Source organism: Asparagus officinalis, chromosome 8, assembly GCF_001876935.1.
Source record: "Asparagus officinalis chromosome 8, Aspof.V1, whole genome shotgun sequence".
NCBI classification, from domain to species: Eukaryota; Viridiplantae; Streptophyta; class Magnoliopsida; order Asparagales; family Asparagaceae; genus Asparagus; species Asparagus officinalis.
Window position 1 is genome coordinate 43,371,651 of NC_033801.1, and position 13,860 is coordinate 43,385,510.

The window sequence follows — 13,860 nt, forward strand, 5'->3', positions numbered from 1 at the left end:
GGTCCTGCCCAACAGCTAGTTTTCTAGCCGTTGGATAGGGTTTGGCCTGGCCTAGACCCTATCCAATTCGAGCTAATAAAATAGCTAATAACGGCTATTTTGGTCAAATGATCAAAATACCCCCAAAAAGATCAAAAAACTAAAATTTGAGGGTATTTTGATCATTTTGCTAGAGGGCTACCTTTATAAATAGATGGGTTATCATTTATTTTGTTATCCAAAACTCATCTACTTTTCTCTAATACTCTCTTATTCTCTCTAATACAGTATTATACTCTCTTATTCTCTCTTATACTCTTCAATACTCTCTAACTTTCTAATTCCAGTAGCATTCTCCTCTGATTATGAAGGGCAAAATCCAAATCCCGACACCGTAATGAATCCCACTACTCCTACAACTACTCCTACCGATGTTAATCCCGAATCCAGTGGCAATGATCTAACACCTAGAGCTCCTAAAAGGTCAAGATCCGATATGTGAAATTTCTTTAGAAGATAGAGTCACCAAGGATCAACACGGCAAGCTTCACACCTAACAGGCCAAATATGAGTTATGTGGTCATATCTTTCATGCTCATCATAAAAGCGGCACCAACCACCTCAAACACCATTTAAAAAAATACAATAGAGCGCAGGCAACGTCTCAAGGAGACATCTGTCAATCTCTACTCTCTCAATCATTTACTTCCGATAACCTTAGTTCATGGAACTATAACACAATTAAAGTTAGGAAATGCACCATCGGGTTTATTGTTCTTTAAAACCATTCTTGTAAATTAGGAGAAGATGAATTTGAAGATATGATTAGAGATGATTTTGATCCCGTATTTTAAAAATTTTCTCATCAATCTTGTCAACATGATATTTTAAAATATTATCAAGAAGAAACAATTTCTTCTTTTCAAAGCTTAAACTATAAATTTTCTCTAGCTTCTGATATTTGGACATCTAGAGCACAAACTAGTTACTTATGTATGCCCACTAGCATGATGACAAATATTTAAAAGAGTTATTTTTTTTATTTCATTGAAGATTCACACTGGTGTAAATGTTGCAAATTTAATAATGGAAGAACGTTCAAAATTAGAAATTCCTGAAAAAATATGTTCTCTTTCACTAGATAATACAAGTAATAATAATGTAGCTATAAATCATATCAAATCATCTTTCCTATTACCATGCCGAGATGATATTTTTCATATTAGATCCATGTGTCATATTTTAAATCTAATTGTTCAAAGTGCATTTAATGAAATTAAACTAATGATAGAAAATCTTAGGGTTATAACTTATGCTCATAATACTTCTGAATAGTGACTTAAAAGATGGGAATAATTGTGTAGAAGAAAAATTTAAAACTTAGGTTAATTCCAAAAGATGTTGGTCACATGTGAAACTCTGCTTATGCAATGTTAAATATAGCAATAAAATATAAAGAAATTATAAATAATTTTATTATTTTTTATACTTCTAGTTCTAGCTCTGGTAATATGTACGGAACAACTAATGATGAATAGGTAATTATAAGTTGTGTAAAAGAGATGCTACAAGTTTTTTATAAAGTTACTATGTTATTATCTGATTGTTATAATTCAACTATTACTTAAGCTGCTTTACAAGTTTTAAATATTTAAACTTTTTTTAATACTTATCGCATGGATAATTATTTTTCAAACATGATGTTTGAATGGAAAGTAAATTTAATAAGTATTTTAAAAATATTTCTATTATTTTTGGTTTGGGGAATTCTTATTGATCCATGCCTGAAGGATATTGACCTTCAAAGTTTGTTAAATTCTTTGTATAAAAACATGATAATAGTAGTGGTTAGACTATTATGGTTTTTATTCATCATAACACTATTAAATATTATCTTCAAAGATTATTTGATGAGTATGCAGATAGATATGGTGTAAGTACACCTCAACCTACAGCTTCTACAAGCTTAAGACGAGGCAAAAGTAAGCTATTTGATAGGCAATCGATGATAGAGAGGCTAACTGGTAATAGTCGTGGATCTAGATCAGGATTATTATCAAGGAAAATTTCTAAAATTGAACAATATTTAGTTGCACCTTTAGTTAAACCTCAAAATAATGTTGATTTTGATATTTTGCAATGGTGAGAAGTATATGAACAGTTTCATATCCTATATTTTCCATCATAACTCATGACTTGCTAACAGTTTCATATCCTACAAGATCGGTGGAGGTACGAGAAGAGAACTCAATGCATGGACTGGATAGCTAGCATTGACGATAGACTTAAGAGTTGACGATTGGAGATAAAAATTAGAAAAACAATTTGTATTTGGCTAAATAGCACTTAAATACCTTATAGTTTCACTCCTTTAGCGTTTATATACCTCAGTTGTATTTTGTAGCATTTATATACCCTTTGTTGGTCAAAAATTATAAGTTAATACCCTATATTTTACAAACATAAAAAATTTTATCCGAAAGTTTTCATATAATATTCATATGCTCATTTTAGAGCTTTTTAATCGTTTATATTGATTACATTACTATTAAACCTACCCAAATTATAATTTAAATGTATCACAATTGTATTTCAAAAATAGAAGTTCGAAAGATTTAACAATACATTCAACAAACTTATTAGAGAGAAAGTTATAAGAATAGCATATAAATATTTAATGGGAACTTTTAAATAGAAATTTTTACGTTAGCAAAACATAGGGTATTAACGTGCCAATTTTGACCAACTCAAGGTATATAAATGCTAGGAAATACAACTGGGGGTATATAAGTGCTAAGAGAGTGAAACTATAAGGTACTTAAATGCTATTTAGCCATTTGTAATTTGTAACTTTTATTTTTTAACTGTAAATCTATAATAAATTATTTCGAAAAGAGTTACAAATGATAGTGATATAGATGAGTAGATGTTAAACTAGTAGGGATGTACTCATCTATTATGATAAATTTATTTTTTTCTTGAATGTAGATTGGGCATGATCTCTAGCAGATAAAAGATCAACCATAGGATATTGTGTATTCGTAGAGGAAATCTAGTTTCTAGGAAGAGCAACAAGCACAGTGTAGTTTCTCGATCTATAGCTGAATCCGAATACCAAGCCACGGCAAACTAACCTTTGAGCTTATCTGGGTTAAGAGATATATAGGGAGAAATTGGTTTTCCATCTAAATGTTCAATGAACTTATATGGAGACCATAACGATGTCATTCACATAGCTGAGAATCCAAAATTTCATGAGAAGACAAATCACATAGAGATTGATTGTCACTAGAATCGTGAGAAGATAGAGAACGGGATCATTAGTGCCAAACATTTTTCTTCAGAGCATCAGTTTGCAGATATTCTTACAAAATATCTTGTGAGAGCACGAGTGATCTTTATTTGTTATAATATATTTGCTCATTCTGAGGCGGAGTGTTGAGAGTCTTTCCCTGTATTTAGTTTAGTCTCACATTGATATTAGCGTCAAATTATGTTGTAATCCTAATGCTATTAATAAGTCTTGAGAGGGGAGAGAGAGAGAGAGAGAGAGACAAAAACATCCTCTCTGATTAGGGGTGGAAATGAACCAAATAATTAACAAATAGTTCGATAATTGTTCGAAAAAGTATTCGGTCATATTCGATTCGGTAGTTCATTTACCACTAAACAAATATTTTTTAGTATTCGAGTTTACTAACGAATAGAATTTAACCAGATGTATATTCGATTCGTTTGTCTATTAAATATTCGTTTAAAATTTGATCACATCATATTACTTGTATTATTGCACATATGATGTCATATTTTTAACCTACATACCATTTCTACTTGAGCTTTATATCCTGATTTTAAGACTTAAATAATCTTAAATCTGTTTTCTAATTAAAATTTTGATTTAAATATATATACATCATATATTATAAAGGAATAAATTTTATTTATGAATTCAAATACTATTTGAAAATCAAATTCTTTAGCGGAATAAATATACTTTGATATTCGATAAGTATTCGTGAATATTCATGAATATTTATCAAATACCAAGTATTCGAGTTCGAATTCGAAAAACTAGATATATGAATTTTAGAGTCCAGATTCGAATTCGATAATTTTAAACAAATACAAATACGAACATCTTAGTATTCGATTCGATTCGATCGTTTACCACCCCTATCTCTGATTACCCAGTTAACACAAGTATAATACCCCAAGGTGCGGTGGCAAATCATAATCATGTCTTGTTCTGTCCATGCAGACACTTAAAGCACGCATCAACCTAAGAATCTGTATACCAAACCCTCACTTTAGTATTTTAACTCACAATGTAAGTTTTTATCCACGTACCACTAGCAGGTCAGCTTCTACAACTTCTTCGAGGGTGGCGCGAAATGCTTCTACTAACTGCAAATAAGTTATTATCAAGCGTCATTGAAGAAAAAATTATGGAGAATTTTTTTAAAGATAATGTTAAATGAAAGGTCTTCAGATTACCTGTATAGGCAAGTCTGAAATAAATCCTACAGTATCGCTAAGAAGTACTTTCCTCCTGAACACAGCATCGGACTATAAAAGCCTTCCTAAGNAAAATAAGATAAGAAATAAAAATAATTAAAAGGCCTTCTAGAGAGTTACCCTGATGGCAGAATTACCCTTCTTAGTCGAGGATCCACTGTTGCAAATAATCTGCGAGATAACTCATGCAGTGGTTCGAAAGAAAACATTATAAATCACACATTCAACTGTTGTAACTTCATAGTACTTCTGAGCAACAGAACCATGCCTCAATTAGGATTTCTTAAGGAAATATGGATTGTGGTTAAAGAAGTACCTGTCATCACTATATACATCACTTTTTGAAAGGGTGCTGGCTAGAGTCGACTTCCCCTGCAGTATATAAATATATACTTATATCAAAATTTGGATGTCAGGACAGAAAAAGCTAATGAGATTCTCAGCAGCATAGCCAAAAATGTGCTTGAGTTCATAAAAGGAAAACAAAAGACCTTGCATTATAACCTAAAATAACTGTACTACTAACTATGAATAGTACAAATTTCTGGGGAAACTACATACAGCATTTGTATAACCCACAATACCAACTGTGGCCAGGCCTTTGCCATGTGAATCACCATGCCTTTTTCGAGCAGACCGTTGTATAGCACGAGTTCGGCGAACGTCTTCAATTTGTGATAGTAAATAGTTCCGTCTCTCATGAATTCTAAAAGAATAAAAGAATGAAAGAAAATGATTGAGACAGTTGAGCACCAAACAACACACAAGAAAGAAGCACCTTAAACATCTATGCAGAAACAGAATTTATAATTGCTTTTTTTTAATGGCACATCAAGTTAACTGTTTGAAATAAATAGCAAACTCTTATGTGAGAACCTCCATGAATAACTTATTTAAGGTGCTATATTGTAAGATGGTTTTACTCTATGTTGCATGGACACTTCTATCATGAAGTTGTACCCATACGCGATACTTCCTATAATAGTATTATGGACACTCCTTGAATATATGAATACATTTCACACGTGTATACTACATGCTTTAACTTCACATCCACTTTCTAGAACTTGTTGAAGGGTTCAGTTAATTTCAGCAGATACCTAGTCTAGAATAATGATTTTAGAGGATTTGTATGCATATCTAGTTCAAAAATGAGAGTTTCCGATTTCTAATGTACATAATAAAGAAACATAAATTTTGATTCTCATAACATTTGAATGAAAAAAACAATACTGATCTCACGTAAACTATCTATACTATTATAAAAAAAGGACTGGGGTGTTAAAACTTTTAATTTTTTTTTCCCTCTCAAATTTTGATAAATTCTAGCTATGTCATTATCTCTAATTAATCAATCATTAAATAAATATAACTTATTAATTATGAACCTCCTCACCTTCCTAAATAATTATAATTATCAATAATATTATAACTACTAATTGTTTAAAAATAATATAATAAAATAATTTACAAAATAAGTATACACAATTATTAGTAGTAACCAATTAACTTAAATTATTATAATAATTATTTATAAATTATAATAAAATAATTAAAATAATAGGATATAAAGAATAATATATTACTAAATACTATTAAGAATTATACTATAATCTATTGATCAATAAAATAAATAGAATAAATATTTAATCGCATAAATAGTGTAATTATTTTAATAACATCACATAAATTATGAATTACACTATTTATTTAGTATTAGATTATTACATAAATTGAATAAATAATTTAAGATTATTTTTTGAGTATTTGATCAAAGATTATTACATGATACTGAATAATCTATACTTGGTAATTATTGAAAGCTAACCTTTTAAATAAATTATTTGATATTAATAATAGTACTATGATTGTTAATGATAGTATAATAAAAATTTATAAAATATTTATAGTACTAAATTATTTAAGTGCATAATTAAAAAACTAAATTAGATAAATATTGTATAGTATAAATATAGTATAATTATTTTAATATTATTACTTGAACTAAGAATTTTAATATAAAATAAGGTAAACTACAGTCAACCCCCACGAACTTTTAGCATTTGTAGCAAATAGACCCTATGAACTTTCGAAATCACACTAAACCCCTAATAACTTTTGTAGAAAGCCCCAATATCTTTTAAATAAATTACACCAAACCTCCAACGACTTTCAAAATGCCTTTTTACACCATTTTCTGGTTCTAATTTATAAAGGTTATCTGCAAAATTTAGAAAGTTATTGAGGGTTTTCTTTGAAACAGAAAAGTCATTAGGGGTTTAGTGTGATTTTGAAAGTTCATAGGGGCGAAAAGTTTATAAAGGTTTAGTGTAATTTACCCTATTAAATAATTATAATGAGAAGTAACTACTGCAATATGTTGCAGGTATTAAGTGTAACCATGTAGGAAACATCAGGAAAAAGCTAGCAAGATTAATGCAACTTAGTTAATTTAGAATTAAGTTAACAACTTTCAAGTTGGAAGGGCATATTTACGAGAACTTATAAATTTGGCATCATTTAAGAATAATCTTAGATTTGGGGAATTATTTAAAAAAAAGTTAGCACTAGACGAATCGTTATAAGAAAAACATTCAATTACAATAACTACACAATAATAATTAATTTATATAGTTCTTTTTAAGCAATCTTATCATATAATTTTATTTATTAACACATAGTTTAACTATTTGATAAAAAACTTTAAAACTTAAAACATCTACATTCATGTGCAAAGCACGTGCATTATACTAGTTAAGTTAAATATACATACAACCATGTCAGTGTACCACTCCTCTACAAATTTCCTCTCTTCTACCCCTACTCGTGCAAGATGGGTTTTACTAAACCAGATGAGCACGTCTTCCTAGGAAACCAACATCTGTCTGATCAGCTAGTAGAATTAAGTTTCCAAGAAGTTTTGGCTATTGCAACAATTAAGGAATATATACAGGTATTTTCTAAAAATTTGAAGTTGTGCATTATTCATGTTTTTTATGCATTGGTGTGGGGCTGCATATCATATCATGTGTATGAAGCAAACACAACTCTGATCTTTTAAGCATCTAGGCCTTGCAAGATACTAGAACAGTTTATCTCGAATTGTTTTTTATTGCTTTCCTTTAAATTTTACCAGATAGCTCCACACAAAGAATTTCAGTCAAATATGAAATGAGCTAATAGATGTATTATGGAAATCTTCAAATTACTTGTGCATACCAATATTATATTTGGCAGACTATACTAGACAAACAGAATATAAGGCATGTACAATCAGATTGCAAGCAGGTACTATCTAGAAGCAGTAAAAATACCTTCGGCGTTGAAGCTGCAGTTCAGTTTCTCCAGCACCACTGATAAAACCACGCCCACCACTGCCTCTCCTGAAGAATAAAATGTTGTCAGTGAGATATCTGGCACAAATTTAAGGCAAAAAGGAAAGAAAAAATCTTCTACCTTCAAATGACTGAGTAGACAAAATTTTAAAGGCCTCAATTTATTTTAGCTAAAAATGATTTATGATGAGGAATACTATTGAATTATTACAATGAGTTATAATAATTCTGGTTTGTATGTTGCTCAAGATAGACTTGGCTATTTCTGAAAGCATATGGTAGACCATTCAATTGGAAGGTCCACTCTATGTCGTACCCAAAATACCAAGTATTTGAGAATATTTTCTATCATACATCAATCAGACACAACATAAATGGCTGAAAATAGAATGCAGCTTGGATATATGGTTTTGAACGTACAAAGTCCTGATCCAACTGTTTGATTCTGAAATAAACATCTACAATCCTTGCGCACCAATTTTTGGTAGGTCTCACATATTTCGGACTATTAAGCTAAGGAAGCCACTCTCAGTGCTGATCATTTTATGCCTACTAGATGCCAAGACATCAAAAACTTGAAATACTTCAATTTTTATTTAAGTGCTAAAACAGTCTGATCAGCGTGAACAGATTGGATTTATATTCTAGTTTTTCTATCATCAAGCTTGAATTGGAAGGATTTGCTTCCAAATCCTTCAGCAAGGAGACAAGTCCTTTCCATGTTGCATCTGTGGGAATGTATACCTTAACTTCTTCCATTCTCATATAAACTCACTAGTCTAAAACACACAGCTAAATAAAACCATAGAGGATAAGTTGAACTTGTGCGCACTTTTTCTAAACCAATAGATAACATCAATCCTAGGTATAGAACATATGCATCTGCTTCTCATTTATGCATGTTAGATGCTTCTGTGACATGTACAAGCTATCTTTGAACAACAGTTACTGAAGAAAAAAATAAATAGATGATAATTGTCTAGTAAGTAGATATTAAATGCATCAAACTCACCCCCGGGCACTAACAACTTCAGCCTCTCCACTGGTTCCAAAGGTAAGGCGACCACCTGGACCACGCACCCTCACAAGTCTACTCCTCTTATACATGAGAGCTGCTAATTCTGCCTGTAGCTTTGCTTCTTTTGTCTCAGCATGAGCGTTGAATATCTCTATTATAAGGCCAACACGATCTAATACTGGTTTTTTCCAAGCCATCTGCCAAATGGTGAAAATAGATGATCAACAGAACAGTTAGTCATTAGTTCATATACATACAGGTACTAATCCCACAGATAACATATGTACTGATAGAACTTGCCTCCAAATTACGCTGCTGAATCCCAGAAAGAATCGTGTTAACAAAAACTGCATCCAGACCTTCCTGTTAAAACCACAATTCAGTTTGCCAACAAGGCAACAAAAGAAGAAAGAGAAAGGAAAAAAAAAGGTTTGAAGCTTAGAAGCATAAATCAGGTTACTGCAATTATACCAACTAAAAGACTTATATGTAGGGGTGCCAAACCGTATCCATATCCGAGGAAATATCTGTAACTGTGTCCATTAGAATACGAATATAGTTACTCAAATACATAACCGATAGGATATTGTTACAGATATGGTTTTGTAGTGAAATATCTGGATCTATATCTGAAACATCCAAATACATATTGGTCATACTGTTACAATAGTTTTACTTCTTAGATTATGGATTTGAGATTAATTTTTGATGATCAAGATCTCTAATCTTAGCTTTTCAGACAATAACAAACATATTAAAGAACACTTTTGTCCACATAGTCTATATTTTTTTCAACAATATCTAATTTTCTCATATCTATTTTTTCCCGCATGCATATCCACTTATACATCCACATGTATATTTATATCCATATCTGATTTTAGTGGATACGGATATGAATTTTCCTTATTGATGTATATTCGTAACCGTATCAGTATCCGTGATCGGTAGGCGGATATGGATATGGTAAGTATCATATATGAGCCGTATTCAGAACGAATCCATCCTTGGTTATACGTCAAAAGGTATACAACGAAGGGGCACAGAGCAACCGATGCTTGATGGTAAAGAAATAGACAACAAGAAGATACCAGCAAACAACTAGCTCGGGCAACTTGGTTAGATGAATATGATAGAGTAATCATACATTCATGATTTGAGCAGCGCCAATAAATCAGGAATTTTCCTTGCATTTACATGGAGAGAGGATGGGGCTTCCCACCTTTACCCTAAAAAAAGAAAGAAAGCAACTAATAGACGAGGAAAGTCAAAAGTCCTAATTCAAGCAAAAGACTTAGTTCTTGACTACAGTTCCTTTTAATCTCATCTGCCAATACAAGCATTATAAATGATGGATATTGGGAGCATGTTAGATGGGAAAATTCTAAACCGAATGGAGGATAGCAAGGATATGGCAGAGATATTTAATAAATATCGTGGTGTCATCTCGTATAATGTAGTGTACATTTCATACTTCATGCACCAAGGAATGAAGCTATGGAGAAGGTGGTATCATTTGTAAAACTCTTGCAAGAGAATATGGTCTCAATTGAGCCCTAATTCTTCTTTCTAGTTATTTACAAAAACAGATATTTGTTTGGTTTAGACCTCAATTGAAGCATAAATTCAAAGTAATATTTTAAAACAAATAAAACTTCAAATTGACATTCCAAAATTTATGTAACTTTTTTTGGCCAAGTGTCACACGATATAACATGAAAATCATAATATATCACCTAGAAATCGCAAAAGGAGGAAAAGGATATTGAGACCATATCGTTTTGCGACAAGCCTTAGGACATACCAACCGACATCTACTAAGGCCGACAACTTCATCCGCTTGACAACCATGCCAGAAGGGAAGGAGAAGAAGGTTCTTCCAAATAAAACCTTTGGTGAACATTCTCTTGAGAGTTCCCACCAAATCTCAAAACAAAATCCTCTTTTTGTTCCTTTTTTTATTTATTGGCTTGTTTAGGTGGAGGGTAGAGAGGGGGAGGGGAAGAGAAATCTAATTTTAATCTTGTTTGGGAGTTCCATTTAGAAGGGTAGAGGAGGGGAATTGGAGGGGGGAGGGGAGAATTTGAGCCAAAATCTTACACCCCAATTTGGGGTGTAACGAAGGGGAAGGGAAGGGGAACTTTTCCCCTTCCTTCCCCTTCCTTCCCTTCCCTAAGTCAATCTCCCAAACACACTGATAATAGGGAAACAAAAACTCTATCGCATGAATGATCACTACCAAGAATTGCAAATGATGAAAACCATACCTTTGATTCCAATGCCCTTAAGTGAACTTTGATATTTTCCATAGTTCCAGGTCCAAAGTATGTATCTGCCACAAGCACAATGCAAAATCCATTAATCTAGTTACATCAAGAGATTTGGTTTAGCAAAGGACAAGCTTTTTGAATAGACTCGTTTTATAACTTATTCCAAAAATTTGACCCACTTCAATTTTATTTATAAAATTCGACTCAGTTTCAACCACGTCAACAGCACTGGGTTGAAATAGGGTCAATTTAAATAAAAATAATGTTTTCTAATTCGTCGGGATTGGCAACTCCATCTAATTAGAAGATCATTAAAACAAACGGGTTAGGCAAACCCGTTTATTTTGAATAGAAATCAAAATAGTTAGGATTGCTAACCCCTTTTTTTAAATAACCCCTTCTATTTTGAACTATGTTCAATTTGGAGCCATGTTCAAAATTGAAGGGGTTGGAACCCCCTGAGTATTTTGAATAACGTAACCTTTTGTTCTCTATTTTATACACGGGTTTCTAAAACCCATTTATATTTAAGAACTTAATTAGCTCTTCACTAGTTAGACAGGGTTGCCACACCATCTAATTAGTAAACTTTATTTTTTTTTAAATTGACCCAATTTCAACCAGTGATGCTGACGTGGCTGAACCCGGGTCAATTTTTTAAATTAAATCTCAATAGGAAAAATTTTGGGGAATAAGTTGTTAAATGGGTCTATTTTAAAAAAGGCTAAATGACACTTAAATACCTTATAGTTTCACACTATTAGCACTTATATACCTCAATTGTATTTCGTAACATTTATATACCCTAAGTTGGTCAAAATTGGCATATTGATACTCAATGTTTTGCAAACATGATAATTTTTATTCAAAAGTTCCCATATAATATTTATATGCTACTCTTATATTTATTTCTCTATTAATTTTGTTGAATTCATTGTTAAATCTTTTAAAATTCTATTTTTGAAATAGAATTATGATGCATTTAAAATTAGAATTTGAGTTGGTTTAATAGTAATTTAATAAATATTGATGGTCAGAAAGCTCCAAAATTAACATATGAATGTTACATGGGAACTTTCGAATAAATATTTTCACGTTTGTAAAATATAAGGTATTAAAGTGCCAATTTTAACCAACTAAGGGTATATAAATGCTACAAAGTACAATTGAAGGTTTATAAGTGCTAGAAGAGTGAAACTATAAGGTATTTAAGTGCTATTTAGCCTTTAAAGAATTTATCCTTCAGCAAACATCTTTGAGAGTGTGGTCTAGTTCCAAAGAATGTTCCATAATGGAGACATTCAACTTGCGTCTACCAAAAGCAAACGGAATGAAACAGGACGAGTATAAATCTGCTGTAGATAGATAACTCATCAAGCTGCATAAAAAGAGTAGTTCATCAGGCACATCACGCTAACTACTTTATAGCCAAAAAAGGGTATCTGCCTAAGCATAAGGTATTCTGCCTGGTTTCCTCTGTACTTGTATTCTGGCAAGTCTCAGCTGTTTAAATGAACACTAATATGTGTTCGTTTTTTTTTTCTTTTTTCCGCTTATTTATTCTAGTTTGTTTAGTGTAGAAAAGTGCATATAGACATAAATTTTTAAACAGGAATAAACCCCCAAAATTGAATCCACACACAACCCCTCTCAGTTAAGGCAAGTTCATAAAAGTCATAAAATTATTAAATTAGCGGATTAAATTCATAAACTTTGATCTTACATGTCTATGTAAGCAACATGTACAAAGTTATCATTTCTGAGGAAGTTGGGATTTCTGAGAACTGACCAGCCCTCAGGGATCTGGAGCTGGGATCCTGAACGACGAGATGTGGCGGCACCTCCTTGGACGCAGAGTCCTCCGCGTAGAATCCATCCCTCTGCTCCTCGAGAGAGTTGGCGAGGTTGAGAGCCTCGGAGAGCTTGGAGTGAAGGTAAAGCTCAGGGCGGAGGCGGGGCTGGACCACGAAGAGCCTCGGTGGGCCCTCTGGATCGCTGTTGAATAACGAGGAGGAGGAGGAACTGTCGGCCTTGTCTGCGTGACCTCCGTCCGTGGTGATATTTTGACGGCGGCGACTGCGGGAGGAGAAGGGGAAGGAGATGGGACGGAGGGAGATCGGAGGAGGAGGGGTTTTTAGGGTTTTGTGGATGCTTCTTAGCATTTTCTCTTCTGCGTCTTCTTTCTCTGATAACAAACTCCGGGGTTTTGGTGTTTTGGACGGGAGAATGCGAGAGGCCTTCTTCATCTGTGGGACTGGGCTGCTGGAGCTGGGTCAGATGCAATCGGTGTCTTATTATTATTGTTATTATATTTTGGGACAAATTTTCAAAACCAACCCCTTTCAACATTTAATCCCAAAAATCGACCTCTTTTACACTTAATTTCAAAAACCGACCTGGTTTCAGCCCTGGCGCTGAAACCAGATTAGTTTTTTTTTTTAAAATCCGAAACTTCACGGGAGTTCAACTCTCATGAAGTTTAGCATATTTTTAACAATCTGCTAAAACTTCACGGGAGTTGAACTCCCGTGAAGTTTTGTTGATTGAACAAACTTCACGGAAGTTGAACTCCCGTAAAGTTTTGTTGATTGAACAAACTTCACGGAAGTTGAACTCCCGTGAAGTTGTATTTGTTGAACAAACTTCACGGGAGTTTAACTCCCGAGAAGTTTGTAACATACCAAAAACTTCACGGGAGTTGAACTCCCGTGGTGTTTCAGTCCAATTTCCAGAGAGCCAACTC

The 13,860-nt window shown here is 32.7% G+C and overlaps 1 protein-coding gene across 2 annotated transcripts in view; it reads right to left on the reverse strand.

Moving 5' to 3' along the window:
* The window catches only part of LOC109819966 (GTP-binding protein At3g49725, chloroplastic), a 24,527-nt gene extending 11,146 nt beyond the window's left edge, over positions 1 to 13,381 (reverse strand). For both annotated transcript variants that reach the window (XM_020385983.1, XM_020385984.1), the window contains exons 1-10: positions 12,907 to 13,381; positions 11,115 to 11,179; positions 9,148 to 9,210; positions 8,842 to 9,044; positions 7,809 to 7,877; positions 5,056 to 5,200; positions 4,811 to 4,866; positions 4,615 to 4,665; positions 4,474 to 4,528; positions 4,327 to 4,383 (exon numbers count right to left, since the gene is read on the reverse strand). In XM_020385983.1, coding sequence (XP_020241572.1) covers positions 4,327 to 4,383; positions 4,474 to 4,528; positions 4,615 to 4,665; positions 4,811 to 4,866; positions 5,056 to 5,200; positions 7,809 to 7,877; positions 8,842 to 9,044; positions 9,148 to 9,210; positions 11,115 to 11,179; positions 12,907 to 13,363 — 1,221 coding nt within the window. In that variant the 5' untranslated portion in view covers positions 13,364 to 13,381. The remainder of the gene's footprint in view (positions 1 to 4,326; positions 4,384 to 4,473; positions 4,529 to 4,614; positions 4,666 to 4,810; positions 4,867 to 5,055; positions 5,201 to 7,808; positions 7,878 to 8,841; positions 9,045 to 9,147; positions 9,211 to 11,114; positions 11,180 to 12,906) is intronic.